The 19,560-nt window shown below is 42.2% G+C and overlaps 2 protein-coding genes across 4 annotated transcripts in view; one reads left to right on the top strand and one right to left on the bottom strand.

Annotated features, from left to right (window-relative positions):
* Nucleotides 1-19,560, bottom strand: part of MSRB3 (methionine sulfoxide reductase B3) — a 128,718-nt gene that overhangs the window by 65,928 nt on the left and 43,230 nt on the right. For all 3 annotated transcript variants that reach the window (XM_090042454.1, XM_090042453.1, XM_090042455.1), the window contains exons 3-4: nt 6,791-6,899; nt 4,957-5,034 (exon numbers count right to left, since the gene is read on the bottom strand). In XM_090042454.1, the coding sequence (XP_089898580.1) occupies nt 4,957-5,034; nt 6,791-6,899 (187 nt within the window). The remainder of the gene's footprint in view (nt 1-4,956; nt 5,035-6,790; nt 6,900-19,560) is intronic.
* LOC149865798 (uncharacterized) lies at nt 6,907-19,553 on the top strand (the record flags this gene model as incomplete). The annotated part of the gene is made up of 1 exon (XM_090046282.1): nt 6,907-19,553. A coding segment is annotated over exon 1 (1,137 nt), but the record flags the coding sequence as incomplete, so codon positions are not given.

Below are 19,560 nucleotides of genomic sequence, written 5' to 3'. Positions count from 1 at the left end.
GGAATCATGTTTGTAACTCTACCATTATACCATCTCCTTAGAAGCATCTCTAGGCACGCCAGAGTGCTATGGCACCCTGGTTAAAAATCACTGGTATAGGGAGCCTAAGTGCCTAACTAAGGACTATGGATTCCCCTTGGTGACAAACCCCAAAGTTAAAAAAAGACACTGTATTGTCTAAGGGCCAAGCTATTGATTTCAATGAGAAGTTAGACACCTAAATTGGAATTATGTGACTAAATACCTTTGTGGAACTAGGCCCTAAGTCTTTTGCTGCTATAACTTCATGCGTTTACAAACTAATTTTGATTACATCTTACGTTACAGATGTGGCTAGATGGAGTCCTATGCTTTGTCAAAGATTGTTCTGAGTTGAAATGTTATATTTAGTGTTTCTAATGGCTTTCTTTTAAACATTTAGTTAGATTTACAGATCTCTCTCCATGTGCCATGGAAGTTAAATAATATGAACAAACATACACTGATACTTCTTGCATTGTACTGCAGTAGACAGAAAAGGTTGCACCTGTTGAGGACAATTCCTTCCAAAAGCAATAAAAAGTAATAGTGGATGAATGGGTAACTTACGGTTTAAGTTTTCTTATTATCCCTCAAAATCAGAAGCTGAGACAAAAACAATATCTTTTTTTTAATGAAAATCATTCTCTGGTATTTTCCTATTCATCTCTTCTGTACAGACCATCTGTTCTTATAATCTGTGTATGTATATACATATTATTGTTGTTTAATAAACTGTTGATAATTTCTCCTCTATGGAATGTACTTTTGGGCATGAGATAGTTGCATTTAATTAGAAAAAACACAAGTATTCTCATGCTACAGTTGCTGAGAAAGTGATATTTTTACCAAGTAAAGAACATTTTTAGAGAAAAGAAACTCAAAAAAATCTTTTTTCCCTTAAAGTAGACTGAATTAGTAGTTTATCATACCTTCAGCGATTTAGCAATATAGATAATTGCAATTTTCTGTAAGTTGACATTAAGTGATACACCCCCTGACCCAAAGACCATATGATCTAACTAGACAACATTGCAAATAGTACACTATACATGCATAGAACAAAGAATGTTAGAGGAAATAGAGTACAAAAAACACAAACTGATCTTGGGAATTCTTATCTCGTGCATTCTTTTCTTTAGGCAGACAGTCTAATTTGATAAAGTGTCTAGAGTGACATTTCCTGATGGGACAACTGGATTTCATGAAATAAAAGTTTGAGACTCTTTTGACTACGGAAAAAGTTAAAGCACATTCCCCAGTTTTTTAAACGGCTGGTATGAGCAGCTTAGATGAAGAGATGTTGGATTCTAATTGTTTCTTTTATCACTCTTACTGATAAAGACAGAGGTCTGTCTTAAACATGTACCAAGCCCCCCCAGACCCTCAGGTCTTTCATCTGGAGCGTTAAAATTCATGTGTTCCCTGACCTTGCATGTCACAGAGTAATGAAACAGCGTAAATCAGACACATTAAAAGCTGAAGTTTGTTAATATTAGTGCTGAAGCTCCAGTCTCCTTCCTGCCTAACCTGACAGGTCCATAGGTCAAATATATATATTTATGGATTACTACAGTGCAAAGGGGGGGAAAAGATCAACAGACACCCAACAAGAACCAAATGGAAACATGAGTTTAAATAGAACATGTTGGGGAAAGGAAGCCTACTTGCCTGAGTTTTAATGTATGGTTATTTTTGCACTTCTATTAGTAGACTCCTAAGAATAAATTGGTGATTTAGCCTCCAAATGGGGAAAATTTAACAGATTTTGGATTTTCCCCGTTGCCTTCTTCTTGCTATATACTTTTTCTTTGTATTCCCACAACTTTTTTGTTTGTTTTTTACTGAAAAGATTCACAGAGTTTCCATTCCCAGGCATTATTCTTAATTTGTTTGACATAAAAGAACATAACTTCCAGCTGAAGAACTCATTATTTCTTGATACTTTGCCTTTTAAACTGAGGATTTCACTGGATCAGATACTGCTATTGCTTTAAGACATTTGCGTTTGTATTCTGCATTACTAGGATATCTATACAGTTCTTCATACTTGCCTATTACTGGCAGTGAAATGCCTTTCAAGTATAAAATGAGGTACTGATAATAGGTAAGAATAACTTCAGTTTTACCTGTTTATTTTTAATGTCACTTTCTATGTTAAAATGGTTTAAGTGTACCCCATGCACTTACTGCACAGTACAGAAGACATCCTCAACTGAAGTAAATCAGCATAGCTCCACTGAAGTCAGTGATATCTCAATAATTTATACAGGCTAAACTTAAGAAGAGTGACTACTTAACATGGCAGAAACACCCCAGGTGCTTTTGGCAAAGTTGATACGAAATAAACACATCAGAGATTTTTGCAGCGGGACAGGAGATTCCTGTTTCTTGCCCAACCATACCTTTTCCCTCTTTATTGAAGTACCACCCAGGGGATTTCACTAACCAAGGTGAAACAAGGCATCAAAACACAAAAATGAACCCTTCCTATGAAAGTAACAGTCCTGGAGGTACAGGACTGGCAAGGCAAACACTTCCTCAGATGGACAGTTGGATGCCATTATAGAAAGTGGGACAGCCTTTCCCACACTTCTGTAAAACTAATGGGGACTCAAACAGGGACACCTTGTCAGACTAACCCTGAAACATAAAGGAGGACTGTTATTCAGCTATGCCATGGCCAGGACAATGCAGCATGTTCAATGGACAGAATGAATTATCTGAAATACTGGACATTACTATAAAAGAGAATGAAAGTATAGGCCAGAACCCCACAGACTGAACAGCCTGTTGCATGAAAGTGTCACTAATTCACAGGTGCATACAGAAACACAGGTCAACTTATTGTCTTGCTTAAACTGAAAAGATAAAAGAAGGTACCAAAAATGCACATGCTCCTCAGCTGCAAGAGAGCTTAATTACATCAAAGATTCTGGAAACAATGGGGATAGGTAATGAATACTATGCATTCCTTGATGTAAACAACTAAACTATAAATCTTGGAAAATGAATTTGTTGATAGTCTCCTCTAACTCCCACAAACATCACAGAAAGAAACCCAGTCCGCAGAAAGAATTTCATCCATGAAATCTCACCAATGGAAGCCCACTGGGTGCTGTTCCCTGCACAGGCTTGGGGAACAGTTGGGTCAAGTGGGTTCCACCAGTGAGCTGGGTCAACACCCATGGACCTAGTACCCTGCCCAGGTAGCCCTGGGGGGCACTGCCACCACAAAGGGAAGGACTGCCCTCCCACCCCCACCCCCAGTCAGGGGTCGTGTAGCCCAGTGGCAGCTTGTGCGGGCAGGCTCTGCTGGAAAAAAAAAGTGGGGTGGGAAACTGTGAGGGGCTGTATTCTTCCTCCCCCCGTGGAGCCTGCCCACTTCTCTTGCAGCCAGGGAGCAAGCTGCCAACAGGCCCTGAGCTGCAGGGGGCCCCAGTCCTTCCCTCTGAGGTGCTAGTAGGCGGCTACTTCCCCAGCTCACAGGCAGGACCCAGCCCGATCCAACTGTTCCCCCAGGCCAAGCTGGGGCATCACCTGCCCGCTAGCAGCCCACTTGGGTGGCCCCACCACCATGGAAAGAAGGACCAGCCCCCACATACACACACAGACACAGAGCTCAGCTCACCAGCAGCAGAAGACATGGGCAGTCTCCACTAAAAAAAAAGATATATAACAGTGATGGAAGCCCCTAAATTGAACCAGTAGGTTTTTAATCATCACAATTAAAAACTCACTATTTCAGTTTAGGAGGACTAACCCCCCATCACATGTACAAGTGCCCATGGAGTTTTACACAGAGGGGAGGGCAAGAGGAGAACCTTGCAAGTGGCGCACTGGAGAAATTGGATATGACGCCTCAAGAACACAAGTTTCTCAGGTTAGAGTCTATAGAGTGATCTCCGTATGAACTAGCGTCTCAGGGACCAGTTGTCTATCTTACAAAGATACTAATTACAATGTGATTTTTGTAAATAGTCTCAGCAGACAAATTAAAGGGTGAGTAAAAACAAGCTATCTTTTCATCCTTCCAGAAGACCCCCCTAGAACAAATTTAACACATCTAGTTAAATAATTGCAGCAAAATCTTCACTGCCCCATAATACTGATTTTGTCTTTCACAAAAAATACAAACACTACATTGGAAGTTAATCAAAGATTCATTAAAACCCAAAAGTTACAAGTAGAGGCATGTCTCAGTTCAATTACCATATAAAAGTCAGAGATAAAATGATAATTAGGATTTTTACAACAACTTTAACTCCTAAAAAATGGTACTCAGGTTTTGAAGCCTGGAAACCTGATCTGGAGCAAGTGCTGGTCTGCACTGCAATGAGCACTGTACAGACTGGTGCTGGTGGCACTCGTGGGGCAAGTCTAAACACTGGTTTTGACATGGCACTTATGAACCCTTCCAAAGAGTTTTGCTTAGACCTGTTCCTATGACTTGTTCAGGCACCTTCTTTCTACTGTATTTCCTATTTGTGCACACAGGCACAAAGATGCACATATATTCCTTTACACTTGTGCACAAACTATTAAACAGGCTGAAGGAATTCCCAGAACACTTATCCTGCTATTGATATTCTTTTCCCAACCTAACCAGAGAAAGGAAGTACAAATGAGAATATCTGGTTTATGCCCAAAACTGGATCTTTAGTACTGCAATAAAGAATTCTAGTGTTATCTCCCCATATGAATTATGGCTGTATATCCTAAAACCCATTTTAGTCGTATTATTTATCTTCTCAGACTTCATTTTACTGTATTATACTATTATAAAGTAATGTTAAAAAGTGGCAATAATACTAAAAGATAATGTTTATATTACTTACTGATTAAAAAAACAACCGTAAATTCTGGAACATGAATGAAAACACTGGAACTTTGCATAACTTCTAATTGAGATAGCAATCTTGAAGCTATAATACTCACTTGAATAATGGAGTTCCACAGACAACACACTTGTATATCCCGTGAGCTTTATGATGTGTATATTCTCCTTCAAAGGCACTGGGAAAACAATGAGATTATATTTTAAAAAATGAATAAAGGAATATTATTGGCAAAGTTAAATTTGCTAAGACTTTAGAATGTATTTTCTATGGTGAAAAAACAATTCAGAAGTTAACAACTGTTGTTTAACATGGAGCACGTAAAGCAGTCAGAGGGAAAAAAGAAGGTCTATAAATTTGCCTTACCTTCCTATCATGCATGAAGAAATAAAGATTAGAGTACAACAAACAATTCCCACTTACTATTTTTAGGAAGTTTTCACATATTTTTAATTTCTTTTAAATAAAGACCGTTAGAAATTCAGTTTAATCTTAAGCATTTCTCTGGTTTTATTCTTCAACAAACCTTTTTATAGAGAGCTCAAATGCTAAGCAACAAATAAGGCAAAACGTGCATCTTTAGTGGCTTGACAGTACTATCCATTCATTAGTGTAGGATGGGCTGCCAGCATGTTAGAGTACCAGAAGCATTTTAGCCAAAAATGAAACAATTGGTCCATGATTTCAAGCTGTGTGACCCTTACATTTTTAGTTTAAAAGGAATATTACAGCTTTCAGGGAATATTTTTCTAAGTTAACAATCTTAAGGGCTAGGAGGTCATTCATCTAATACAAATCAGCTGTGCTAGTCCAACAAAAACTCTATGTGCTCGGCAGCTTGTTTTTATTATCCTTTCACCCTTTTTATGAGGTCCAATTTTTTTTATATATATAAACAGGATTTTTAAGAATGACCTAATCTCCGATTGTTTGTGTGCATTAAATCATTCTCCTAATCTTGTACACAACTCTAAGTGATCTGGGTGAAGGAAGGCTTCATGAGTGGAGGCTCCCCTCCCAGTGCCAGCTCATTTGTCGGGGGTTTTGTGCCAGTGATTCCCATTTAGTCAATTCAGTATACAATACACTTTGATGGGAAGAGTGTTGCCTATTAACTAGGACCCCATGTGCACTAAAGAACTCTTTCAGGTCATTCATGAATCAAAACAAGCAGTTACATCATTAATATATTTGGATCACAGGTAAGCTAAGGCCTCATGCCAAGCTCAAATGGTATAAATTAGACAACAAAAATGGTTAGACCATGGCAAGTTACCTTCCTGCTGGAATCAGCTGAGAGAGACTTTATTCACTAAAAGCAGTCTTGGAAGTGAGCACTTTTTTTTCCTCCAGGATTTAAGGCCAACTTCCAAGGACTAAAGCCATGTGAGGGCAGTTATTGAAAATTTTTGACATTCCAACCACAAATGATCCAATAAATACCTTCTCCACATGTGCTTCAAAAAGAAATTGGAGTGGGGTGGAAAGGAACTAAATTATGCTACCTTCTTTTTGCAGCCAAAATGTCTATACTTACAATGACCACCTTCAAAATTTCAGCCTCTTGGCACAGGGCCATTTCCCTCGTGGTTCTGCTTACTGTGATGTCTTCCAAAAATTGTACCTAAACCGCTATTACTTCTACACATTTTGTATTAAACTAAAAACAGACCCTAAATGTAAACCCCATGATTTTATAAGACATGCGGTGTTCATTAGAAAAAAAATGAATCACAAAAAACCCTTGGGCTTTACCTCCACATTGCAGATTCCTGTCTTTTCAGTGGTGTTAATTTGTAGGAGTTAGTAAACAAGTGCAGAAATCCTGAAAACAGTTTGTGGGGAAGATGAGGAAACAGGACCAAAAAGAGAAAAGCAAGGAAAGGGAAGATGAATATTTCTTAATGATCGTACTTCCTTCATTCTTGCCTTACCTTTCAGTCCCTTTCTCCTGAGTGACATGGTACTGCAAGGGTGTCAGACGCTTCCTCAGGTCCTGCTGGGAAAAGACCACCTTACAGTCCTTTTTATCCCTACATGACCCTGCAAAAAGGAGAGGATATGGGAGAAGGAGCCTTTTTAACTTAAATCCTGAATAATTGCTTTGGCTGACAGCCACAGCATAGCTTCTGCATTCACTTGTCAATGACCAGACCGGTCCCTAATGCACTCAGAATGGCTCAGCTGAACTGCAGCTGGTTATTTCTTCAAATCCAAGTTTAACAAGAATGTTGCTCAAGAGCCAGGTGATTCCACTGGAGCAGTGACAATGTGCTACAGCCAAAGCCTTCTGTGTACCATACTACACTTTTGCACACAATCATTCATGAGAAGGTAATATTTTTCTACCACTAAAAAAAGAGAAAGAAAAGAAAAGAAATCTGCAAAAAAAAAAAAATAGTTCAAACAACTTTACAAGACATCTATATTGTAGACATAAGGTAATGGGCATATGATGTTTAGCCAAAATTTAGCATCCGATTATTTTGCAGTCATTTTAAATATGGTCAATTATTTTACTTTACCGTAGTGGTTGATCTGATCACCATCACCACATATAATTTTACTTCATACAAACAAGTATAATTTTGTCACTAAAGAATCCTCCTCATAGCCTGTCTAGTTTGATCAATCAGAATACAAGCTTTAATTGTGAAGTCACTTCACCATTTTAAGAAACGTACAGGACTCAGAAGTCAAGTCATCCTAAAAACAAGGGACAGGATTTTTCTATGATGTCTAACTCCTTTCTGAACCTTTGGAAATCTTTAACTAAGACTTTTATTAGTTCTACACATACAAGGAAGTTGAAGTGGTACCTATGCATCATTGTGAAAACACTGTTATAACGCAAAAAACCTGAAATTACACCAGGAAAAAAAAGTTACAAAAAAAATTTTTTTTGAGAAAGGAAAAACTTGATTTCTTTTTAGTAACTAATACTGGTTGCTTTGGTGAATGGAAACCAAAAAAATGTCACATTAGTATAAGGGTATTTAATAACCATCTGAAAATTTAGCTGACAAAATACTTCAGGTAAAAACACTTTAATTACTGAAGTAGTTATAGTACGTACAATTAGAAATAATCCTGACCAAAATATTTTTGCTAGTAATATATATACACTCATAAAGAGACCAATTGTGTTCCTAAGTAGAGGGAACAAAACTACCCATCTGTATGTCATTTAGTACAAGAAAAGCAACGGCAGGTTTAAATTACATGGTATTGGATTGCAATTTCCTAACATTGGATGCTTTTCTGCTTTTTTACCTTGAGTCATTACTAAGGAGTGTTCATAAAAAGTACCTTAAAGCACAGATGCTTGCAAATCATTTAAGCAAAGATGTTTCTTTTTTTCCTTCTCCCTCTTTATTCTCACTCTTTTTTATTGGGAGGGGGAGAGGGAGGTTAAGAAAAAAAATAATACTTTTGGTCACTACTGACTAACCCTGTCGAGTATTTTCAGAGAGAAAAAGTAAAACTGAAAACATCTGATTGAAGTAAACAATGCAAACATGAAAAGCTTTACTAGTGAATGAAAAGTATGGAAAAGAGATTTTATTTCATAGATTATTAGAAATTACTTTTGATCTAAACATTCTTAAAAACAGATTGTTTTCCACTAGGAGCCATCTCATTAACTGTGCTGCAGAACCCTCATTTTAATGGCAAGTTTTGAAAGCGCACTGCTGTATGCCTTTGTTAGCTCCAATCTTATTTGGGAGGTGGATAAAGATTTCATTCCAGGTTTCTTTGTTTGTCTTTCAAGAACCACTAAAGCAGTATTCACACAAATTTTGCAGGAATGTGCCCTATGCCATAGCTTACAAATTATTTGGTTTTGGTGCACTTAAAGGTCACCTTCCAAATTAACAAAATTTTCCTACATCCTGACTTTTCAACCTTAAATGTAAATATTGTTTCCTAACTGTAAGTGAGGTTTGCTCTTTATAACATTCAGTTGCTTATTTAAAGATGTCAGACTTCGGAGGTTTTTTTTTGGGGGGGGGGAGGGGGTTTATTCTTGGGGTATGCTGGGTTCTCATACTGAAAAAAGAACTTTCAAAGTGTAGCTAGCAGCAAAGGGAAGTGTATACATTATATAAATAACAATTGTAATGTTGCATTATGCAACTCGATAAGAGAATGTTTGGGAAAAAAAAATCAATTCCTCAGCTCATATTGGCACCATGAATCTTATGCACAATCCTCCCTTACTAAAAACTCCTCAGATTATTTTGGCTTTCAAAACTTTTTCTTATTCCTTAATATCAGCTGGAAAATCCTTAGCATGCCTCAGTTTTGAAAAATTACAGAAATTTAAAGAAAAAAAATCTCTCTCAAACACTTCCAGTAATTCTCTGAATAGTTAACCTTTTAGTATTTTAGAATAGCAACATTAGTTGCCGGCTAAAATTCACTACTATATACAAGTATAGACAAGGAAATTTCCATTTTACCATGTGTCATTTGATCTATGTCCTTACAATCAGAAGTAGGAAGTATGTTATTAAAGATTTTTTCCCATTGTTTTTATAGTTCACTGCTTGTTTTACAAGACATACAAGTATACATGTGTACAGTGAAATCTTGCTAATCTGCACTTGGGTAAACTGCAAACCTACACCGAAAGAAGATTTTTTTAGGTTTGTATGTTAGCAGAGCAGAGGCCAGCAGACTTTTCAACCTGTGCTGCAAACTGAGGAGGGAATTTCATCATCTTCAAGCCCAGGCACCCGTAAGTAGGGCTGACACTTATTATTTAAATGTTAATGGAAAACCAATAGACCAATAAATTGACTGAACCCATTTCATGTTTCTCAATGGAAGATAAGGAATGAGGAGGAGGGAATGTGGGGCTTATCCATTGATTTCAGACAGCTTGACATTACCTACATCCTACTCACACCCTATACTTAGAGTCTGAAAACCTAACTGCTCTGCAGTTGCTCCTCCCCACTGAAGTAAACCAGGAGTTCTAGTGGTTACAATTCTCTGTTAAGATCCCCATTTAGAAAAGCAGACCTTCACAGGCAAGCACAAACACATGGATAAACTTTAAACATGCGCTTACGTGCTTTTCCTGTACTAGACCTTATATTGTAATATTGCACAAGGTCAGGTCAGCAATCTACATGCAAAACATAAAATAAAGATATTGTAGCTCTGCATAATTTATTACTGACTCTTATTCAATTTGTGAAAAAGTCATGCCTTTTTCTCCTTCATATGGATAGCCCCATAGGTAGGGACAGAAATTACACACAAACTGGTATAAGCGATTAGAAACCAGTTCAAATTTGTAACAACAGCAGTTCAGTGAACATAAACCACTTTCAAAATGGCTGAAACTGGATGCAGTATTAGACTTAACTGATCAAGATAAAATTGGTTTACTGAATTTCTATCCCCAATCCCCTCCCGATTCAAGTCAACTCATAGTCCCCCAGCATCCCAGGATGCATTGTACCTCCTCAGCAAACCACCCCTGGTTGGGCAGGCTAGCCTTGGCCCACGTTCTAGCACTCCCTGGCTTCTGGCCTGGGCCTCTGTAGGCCTGTGGTTGCACTTCCAGAATCAAAAGTGAACGTCTGTTCACTTGCTTATTGATTCAGCCTCGGACTTTTTGACCATCTGTATTTAGACAATGCAATTGCAGATAATAGGGGCTATTGCTTTGTCAAACAAATACCTTGGAGGGAAGGAGAGCAAAAACAGAAAATGTAACAGAAGGAAGATAAAGATACAAAACAGTTATATATGGTTTCATTTACTGAGTGATCATTTGCAAGTAATGATCCAACTATTACGTCATATCAGAGCAAATAAAAGCTACTGCTAGCAAAGAATCCAAAGAATCAGTGTGTGGCCCAAGTACTTTAATGTCCATAAAGAACACAAAATGAACCTATTTATCAACCCAAATCTATGTTCCTGTCTTAGTTCTCCCAACAAAGAATCAATGATGGGCTTGAAGCTGTAGTCAAATACAGTTAATATGACTTTAATGAGCTTCTTAGCCATCTTGGACATCTTTACACATGCTCCGGGATGGTGGGGGGAGGGGAAGGCGCTTTAATTAAGAGTGGCTCTAATTAAAGTACCCTCAGCATACTCAGTGTTCCCGTACTTCAAAATGGTGGTAGGGGTGCTTTAACTACACCTTGTTCAAAGCTTTAGTTAGAATGCCCCCACTGCCATTTTGAAGCACGGGGAATACAAGTGACACTAAAGCCGCTGGAGCGAGGTAATTAGCACACTCCAGAAGACTCGATTAATCAAGAACACATCGGAGCAGTGTCAGGCACAAGCGTAGGTGCCCATTAAGTCTAAAGTAGAGTGTACAGTAGGGCTGTGTGAAGTTTCGGTTGCCAATTTGATTCGGTGGAGATTCAGCCCAATTCAGCAGCCAAATCACCAAATCTGAATCAAATCAGGCCCTTTATTCTCTCCAAATTGAATCAGAACCCTAGACGACTCGGACATAGACACAGCTTTATATGCTTTTTCTACGTACCTCAAGGTACCAGGCAGATCGTGAACGCTGAGTTGGTGAGATGGATGTAGCATCCCATGGGAGCGTGGGGTGGGGGGTCCCCAGCACACTCAGCAGCAGACCCAGAAGTGAACCAGAAGCATTTCTGGTCCACTTCCAGGTCAGCTGGGGAGCATGTTGTGGGACCCCCCCCCACACACACACACGCACCTAGCTTTGCAACTGGTGCTTCCTAGGTCTTGGGGTCACACCCAGGGCCCCCCTGTGGCCAATTGCCGAGCCAGGGAGGTGCAGGGGGGCAACTAGTATAGCAAATGAGCCACAAAGCTGTTCCAGAACATCAAAGATAATGCAGAACATCTCTGTGGCTCATCTGTATCATGTCTTAAATTGAACATGTGGCACAGTAGGGCTGCCCCATGCCATATCCTGATGCAGCCCCAGAGGACAGGAAGCAACTGTGTCATGGACCACTCAGTGGGATTGGACTGGAGGCAGCCCCAGGCCCCAGGCCCAGCTGCCCATACCCAATCCTTAGACAAACTGAGGGGGGAGGGCTGGGGGTTACCAGGAAACCAATAATCAGGGCATATCTTTAAAACACACTGGACCTTCAAAAAATGGCTATACAGCTGGGAACCCCAGGATGCATGTTTTGAGGGATCCAGCACAAGCTTCATTAGATCCCAATTGCATGAGTACATTAATGTCTGTTAGAGGTCTGAGCACTGATCAGGTCATGAGAACACTGAGCGTTTCAACTTGCTTCAAAACTTTTGATTACATGGACCTTTTCAAATTTGTGGCTCACAATGCAAATTCTAACAAAGGCCATTTCCTTTTGATTTAATCAAGAACAGCAAACAGCAGTAAGGTATGTCCAGACAGACTGACAAAGAGCTACCAGTCCCTTACTCCTTGCCACTTACTCCTTAACCTGCCCAATGTGGTCATAGTGTCAGATAAGTGTATGACAGCAGTTGGCAACCTTTTTGAGGTAGCAGGCCAGAATGACCCGAGGCTGTCCAAGGCAGGCTAGCTCTAAGACCTGGCCACTAACACCACCACTGCTTCTCCCTGTCATGCAGCCATGCCACAACTGAAGCCCCCTAGGTCTGTAGGCCAAATCCAATGCTTCTGAGGGCCATAGGCTGGTGAACCCTAGTATATGGCATGCGCTGAAATAGCCAGGCATCTTGTCTACTGATAACTTTACTCTTAAAGGATCTTTCAAACTGCTCTCTTGATTTGTTCTTATGTTTTCTCATTTCTTAGCTACTATTTAATTGCAAACTCACCATTTCCATTTCAATTGATACTGCATATATTCTCTATTTCTTACTTCTGGCTACATCTTGTTAATATTAATGGAAAATGCATGTTCAGTTCAGCACTACTTCTAATATTTTTGAGCATTTTTCTGGGGCCTTTCCACCTCATTTGAATATTTATATAACACCAAAATGCCTCAATCCTGCAACAAAATCCACATGAACAGACAGTTAAGAATACATAATGCTCCTATGGCTACATAAGGGCCTACCCATAAAATCAGACTCCAGGATCTGGGTCCAAAGCAGTGATTCTCAAACACTGTGCTACAAGATCCATTTAAGGATGTGGTAGGGTGCCACATACAATTAGCACTGTTAGGTGTGCAAACACATACACGATACAGAAGATAAACAACAGAGATTTCTAATAGGAATCCATAGTGTCAAAAATATTCTGGACTTGTGGTCCTTCTGTATTCTTTGCAACAGAAGAATCACTTAATTATTTTGTAGTCAAATGAGTGAAAGCTAAGAGCTGCCATTTTCTGAGGGGTGCCTTGAGTCTAACAAGGGATGTCATGAGTCTAAACATTATGAGTCAAAAAAGGTTAAGAACCACTGTACACATCTCTCTGCTTCTCAAATCACAGACCCCAGTCAATAAGGTCGCAGCTCATTTCCTACTGGTAAGTTACCTAGCACTGAACTGAAAAGGAATGCTGCCTGGGAAAGAGCTATATTTTAAATTACTCCCACATACACATAATTACAATAATGCAGTAATTACATACTACCAATGGCCTTTAGCTTCATTAAAAATGAAATAATTTTTTAAATATCTTTTTCCACTGCTTATGCTTATTGTTTACACTCTGCATTTCCCTCAACTTGAAAGAATAAAAACAGACAGGTCTGTTTCGTTTCTGTTTAGTCTGTTCTCTTTGGCCTAAGCAGAATGTTGCAGTGCTCACATTGGACATATACACTCCAGGGGAACGCTGGTTTGTTTTTCCTTTTAACAGAACACAAAAGAAAACTGACTGCTGAAATGACAAAATCTTTTATTTTTGGTTCCATCGGACTTTGGGTTTGAAACAATTTTTACAAAACTTGTATTTGGCGTTGGATTTCCCTCTAGCTGAAGTTCCTCTGAATCCATCTTTAAGCAACTGAAATTGACTCTGAATTAACAGCCTGTCTCAGATATAAATTTGAAAATTAGAGGCCACATACAAGTACTGCCTTAAAACAATGCTTTTGGGGGAAAAGAATAACCTCTCTGTACTGGCTCCTCTCCCTCCTTGCTGCAGGTGGCTACCTCTCACCTGCTGCTGAAATACCATTTGAAGTTGCATGCAAGGATTAGTAGTAATGGGGTAGAGACTATTTCCTCATCATTGGGTAGTAAAAATCTGCATGCTGGCTACCAGGACACCACTTATTGTTTTGAGTCAAGCACTAGTTTCTATCATAAAAGAATAGATATTTACTTAACTCTTTGGAGAAACAGCAGGGGGAACATGGCATAGTCAAAGAGAAAGCCAGTTCTTCGTAAGTCTATTTGCATAGAAAACTTATGGTGGAACTGTCAAATTTACTTTCTTCTTCTCTGGATCATCAACATCATATCATGGTGATTAAAAAAGGATAAATGTGAATCCAAATGCTTGCAAGTCTATTGCATGTTTCCCAAGCAATGAAATGAGTTTTCAAATAACCCAATTAGTGACAATGCAAAAGAAAAGCCTTTGTGTCTCCTTGTTCTTTAAATTAACAACTGACATGGAATGCAATGATTTCTTTGGTCTCCTTTACCTTTCACACTGGAGTTATTAGGAGTTACAGGTTCTTGGCCCAGCTCATTTTGAATGAGCTGGTCCTCATTGCTAGTCTTTCTGTAGATGTGCAACTGCTGGTGGTCATGTGGCTGTGGTAGCTTTAGCTAAAGGAGTTATCCCTAAGAATAAGAAATACAGATCTGTTCTTCTCCCTCTGCCCCTTTTGTGATCCCCTCCCCCTCCTCAATTTAAACAGCTTTTTACTAACCGGAATACTCTATTAACCAGAATTTTGAATATCCCCCCCAATCCAAATCCTCACTTAAGCAACTGGAATATTTGTCAAGACTATCTGGCATGCGCATCAAGTATTTCTGTTATTTATTCTGCACAGGGCAGGGCAGGGTGGGCTGCACTGTGCTCCTGTCTTCCTTGATAGGTATAACACTCAGATAACTGGAATTTCTAGATAACTGGCACCCCTTTACAGGGGACTCTGAATTCTGCTGCCTCAAGGTGCCTCAACACATGTTATGACTCACCATCCCACCACTGTTTCCCTGAGCCTTCAAGCCTGCTTCATTAAGAGTCATTGGCACCTCTTCCCTGCAAAAGCCAGAGAGCAAACACTCAACACTCAAGCTGAAAAAATGTTCTGACCAACTTCAAGGCTAGGACAGAAAACTTGGAGCTTAACTGGTTGCCATTTCTCATTTTCTTTTCCCCCCGTCTGGGCTGACCTGGGTGGATAAGAAAGATGGAGCCCTCCTTTGCTAACTATTACCACAGGTTCTCAGTCCTGGGTATAACTAAACTCCCTAGGCTGCAATATCTAGGTGAAAGAATCTATCCTGAAAGTCAACGCAGTTTTCACTTGAGACACTCCACCATTGATATGATATTTTCAATCAAGCAACTGCAAGAGAAGTGTAAAGAAAAGCAAATACTACTGTGTAAAGAAAAACAATACCATTGATCCAAGGCCTCTGATACCGTCAGAGGGCCTTTTTACTGTTCTGAAGAAACTGAGTTGTCTTCCCAAAGTGTTGAACAACATTCACGCATTACATCAAGATATAAAGGCAACTGTAGCATATGAAAACAAGGAAGCAAATACCTTTGACATTAACAATGGGGCAAAACATGGTCTTAGCCCCCATGCTCTTTAACATCTACTTTTCATTCCTGCTTCTTCATGCATTCAAGAACAGCAAAGATGGCCTTTATCTTCAAACCAGACTAGATGGAGGCCTGTTCAACATCACAAGGTTTAGAGAGAAAACCCAGGTGAAACACCTGGTTCTGAGATGTTTCCTGTTTGCAGATGATGCAGCCTTGGCTGCCCACAGCGAATCTTTCCTGCAAAATCTCTTGAACAGATTTTTTGAGTCGTGCAAGAGCTTTAGGAAGGCAATTAATTTCAAGAAGACTGTGATCATATACCAAGGAGTGGAAGAACCAATACTTGACACCACTCTAGAGGATAAATCTCTTGGGTGTCATTGCTAAGAATTTTGGGCTATTACGGAAACTTGCATAGAATAAAAGCAAATGATCAGCTAAGGTGAAGATGTGAATCTATGAGGGCTGTGTCCTGTCATCCATGTTTTATGATTCAGACACATGGACTACAGATGCAAGGCATGTTAAGAGACTCAACAGTTTCTACATAAGTTGTCTTGCCCTGAAAATGAAGTGGGAAGACAAAATACCAAAACACAGAGGTACTGGAGTGTGCAGGATTGACACACTAAGGGCGTGTGTAGACAAAATGAGGGGCATGTGTGCATGACACTTTAAAGAGAGTTAAATACTTTTGCACCACTTTAAAGGTGTTGGTGCTTGCATGTGTCAGCAGCATACTGCGCATTAGTTCCAGCCGCTGTAGCACATTTGGCAGCGTAATATGCCTTAAATGACTTTGGGGCACAGCAAAATAAAACCCCTCTGAGAAATTTTAGTTTGCTGCTCTACAGCTGTGAAGCAAAGCACCAGGCTCTGTGTGGCTCAAAAACTGCAGGCAACCTGTGTAAGCAGCCTGGCAGCAGCCCAGGAAGGCAGGCCCAAGCACCAAGCCTGATCTTTTTTTCCCCACCCCCTGGAGCCTCCCTGCCTACATGAGCTGCACGGGGACCTGGTCTGTCCCTCCACGGCTGAAGAGCCCCCCACAACCACCCAAGCCGGGTGACCACAGGCAAGTGTCACCGGGGTGGGGGCTGCAGCTGCCAAGGAAGGAAGCACCAGCCTTCCTCCCCACCCAGCCCAGGGCCTACTCTGCCTGCTGGCAGCTTGCCCTCCCCTCCCCACTGCCAGAGAGGCAGGTAAGACATGGGTGTACACGACACGGGGGTTTACTTTGCCCTTAATTAAAGCGGTGTTTTTAAAAATACACCATTTCAATTTAGGGCCCCCTTTCAGTCTACCCTTGCCCTTAGAAACCACTGTCAAAGAGAGAAGTTTGCAATGGGTTGGCTATGCCAAGAGAACAGAAGACCGTATATCGAAAGAATATTTTATATAGTAAGATTTGCGACCATTCTAAAAAGCAGGGTCACCCACTACGGTAATACCACAAAGTGTGTAAAAATTATATGAAGTCATTCAACATCAATGTAGAAAGCTGGAAGGAGCATGCAGAATCCCGTCCAATCTGGAGGGAACATCTGGCACTGGGTGCAGCTCAACATGAAGCAGCTTTGATCCAAAGGATAGAAGCAAAGCGTGAAAGAAGAAAGCAGCACACTGTAAATTTGGACCAGCTCAGACAACATATGGATCTGTGAAACTTGTAACAAGCTGTCTCACTCTTGAACTGTCACCCACAAACGGATTCATCAGGCGCCTGACTAGACCTCTTATATGTATGCCATGATCCAGAGGATTGACGGTTGCTTACTACTACCAGTCTCAGAAGCATTCAGCGAGCTCCTTTCCGGCTCTGCTCTCCTTGAGGCTTCCACACTGACCAAGTAGGAAAGTTATTCTGTGCTCACAGCAGGGGGCTAGTCTCATGTTTGAACCTGTAATGCAGCAGATGACTGGGGGAGGGGGCACACAGAGCCAGCTGCCTCCCTCCCAGGGCTGCCCCACTGCTCACACTGGCAGTAGAAGCCATGGCTCCCATCCAGCTGCCGCATGCCCACTCACTCCCAGCCCCACCTGCCCCAGCCCCACGGCACAGGCGGGGATGACCACAAGCAGCCCCAACCCCATGCACAGAACAAGCTGCTGTTCAGCGTGGGGCAAGAGCGGCCCCTCCCCCTCCCGCCACCAGCATTCCCTGTAGCAGCTGCCCAGAGCCCATGTGGGGCTGTCCTGCCTCTCTGCTGCATCGCTGCTGCCATAACAACAGACAGCAGCACAGGTGGCCCCATGTGGGCTCCAAGTGAATGCTGCAAGGAGCGCCAACAGTGGGAGGGGAGGGGCCAGTTTTCCCCCACACTCAGCTGCGGTTTGTTCCTTGCTGCCACTGCCAGCCTGGGCCCCTTGCTGGCTCTGGGCTCACCCATTGGGCTGAGTGGTAGTGGGGCATGAGCTACTGCTAGGGCAGAATAAAGCATCCCCACCCCTCACTGGGTAGCGTTTGCTGGGGGAGCCCACACTGCACTAAATTTCACTGCGGCTCCTTTGCGGCTCCACACGGCTGGGCAGAATAGAGCCAACAGCTAAGGAGCTGCAGCGGACTGGGTTCTGGCAGACTTCCCAGTGGCAGCAGGAGGGGTGGGGCGCTTCCCCCTCTGTGCTTATCTGCAGTTTATTCATCACTGCCACTGCTAGCCCGGGCCCTGCGGCAACTACAGGCTCACCCAATGGGCTGAGCGGCGGCAGCAGCAGTGGGGCATGAATTACTGCTCAGGCGGAGGGAAAAGCGGCCCTTCCCCTGCTGCCAGTGCTCCCTGCAGCAGCTGCTTGCCTGGCAGGGGAAGCAGCGTGACCACGTAGGCGAGCTCCCCCCAGCTGGGGGGTTCCAAGAGCTGTGAGGTGGTGTGACTGCTGACTTGCTGGAGTGATGGAGGTAGTGGAGCAGGACGAAGAGGCTTGGTTGCTGGAGGAGGCGGCGTGGAAGCAAGCCTTGATTCTTGAAGAGTATGGATCGGCAAGTGTTTCGTCTAAGATGCTGTTGGCTTCGACAATGAAGAGCGTTTCTGGTGAGCGTCCTGGCGGTATGGCGTCGGAGGCGGTTGGGGACTGGTCCACGGTGGCAAGAGACAAGGTGGTGTCTTCGGAGAGGAAGAGTGGTAATGTTACCGGGCAAGAAGGTTCTAGAGAGGGGGCGGTCCAGCTGCCGGAAGGGAGGCGGAGCTCTGCAGAGAGCAGTAAATCTGCCCAGAAGGGCCCGGAACCTTCCTATTGTTTGTGGGAAGAAGGAGACCCCCGAAAAACGCTGAAGCTGCGGGTGAAGGCCACTTTGACCCCAGAAGGGGTCAAAGGAGAAACAACTATGCTGAGAGCAGACTTTATGACCAGGGTGCTTTTTGAAGAGTTGCATGTGAACCCTAAAGATTTAAGTTGCGTGGTGGCTTTTGATAATTTCCGCCACTGGAATATCACCTTTTGGAGGCGAGAGGCGTACGCGGCCTTCTGGGCCCGGTACGCGGAAGTAGCAGACAAGGAGAACTTACGGGGTCTGCATTTTGAAGCAGGCCAGAAGGCACGGGAGACAGTTTTGTATTTTAAAATGTATACAGATGACCTAGAGTATGCAGATGTCAGAAGGTGGCTGGAGGGGCGGGTTGAAAAGATCCTCGATATTCAGCGGGTCCTGGATCAGTGGCAAATCTGGACTGGGGCATGGAGAGCCAGAGTCATCCTGGACGAAGACCCCAGACACCCCGGCACGGTGAGACACCTGCCCTCTGTCGTGTCCATAGGGCCCTACCGTGGATATGTGACTTATCATGGCCAGCCGAAACTGTGTAGCAGGTGCGGCTTGGCGGGACACCTGGCGTCCTTCTGTAGCCTGACACTTTGCTATAGGTGTGGCGGCAGGGGGCACTGGGCACAAGCCTGTAAAGAGGAACTGAAATGTACCGTTTGTGGAGGTGAGGGGCACCTGCAGCGCCAGTGCCCCCGGTTCTACGCGAACAAAGCCCGAGAGTCACACGCAGCAGAGGAGAGGGATAAAGAAAAACCAGAGGAGGCGGAGTCCACCA

The sequence above is a fragment of the Crocodylus siamensis genome, chromosome 4 (genome assembly GCF_052110815.1).
Source record: "Crocodylus siamensis isolate JL-2025a chromosome 4, ASM5211081v1, whole genome shotgun sequence".
In the NCBI taxonomy this organism is placed as follows: Eukaryota; Metazoa; Chordata; order Crocodylia; family Crocodylidae; genus Crocodylus; species Crocodylus siamensis.
Note: the sequence above shows the minus strand (reverse complement) of the source record. Positions and strands in the feature narration are given on the sequence as shown.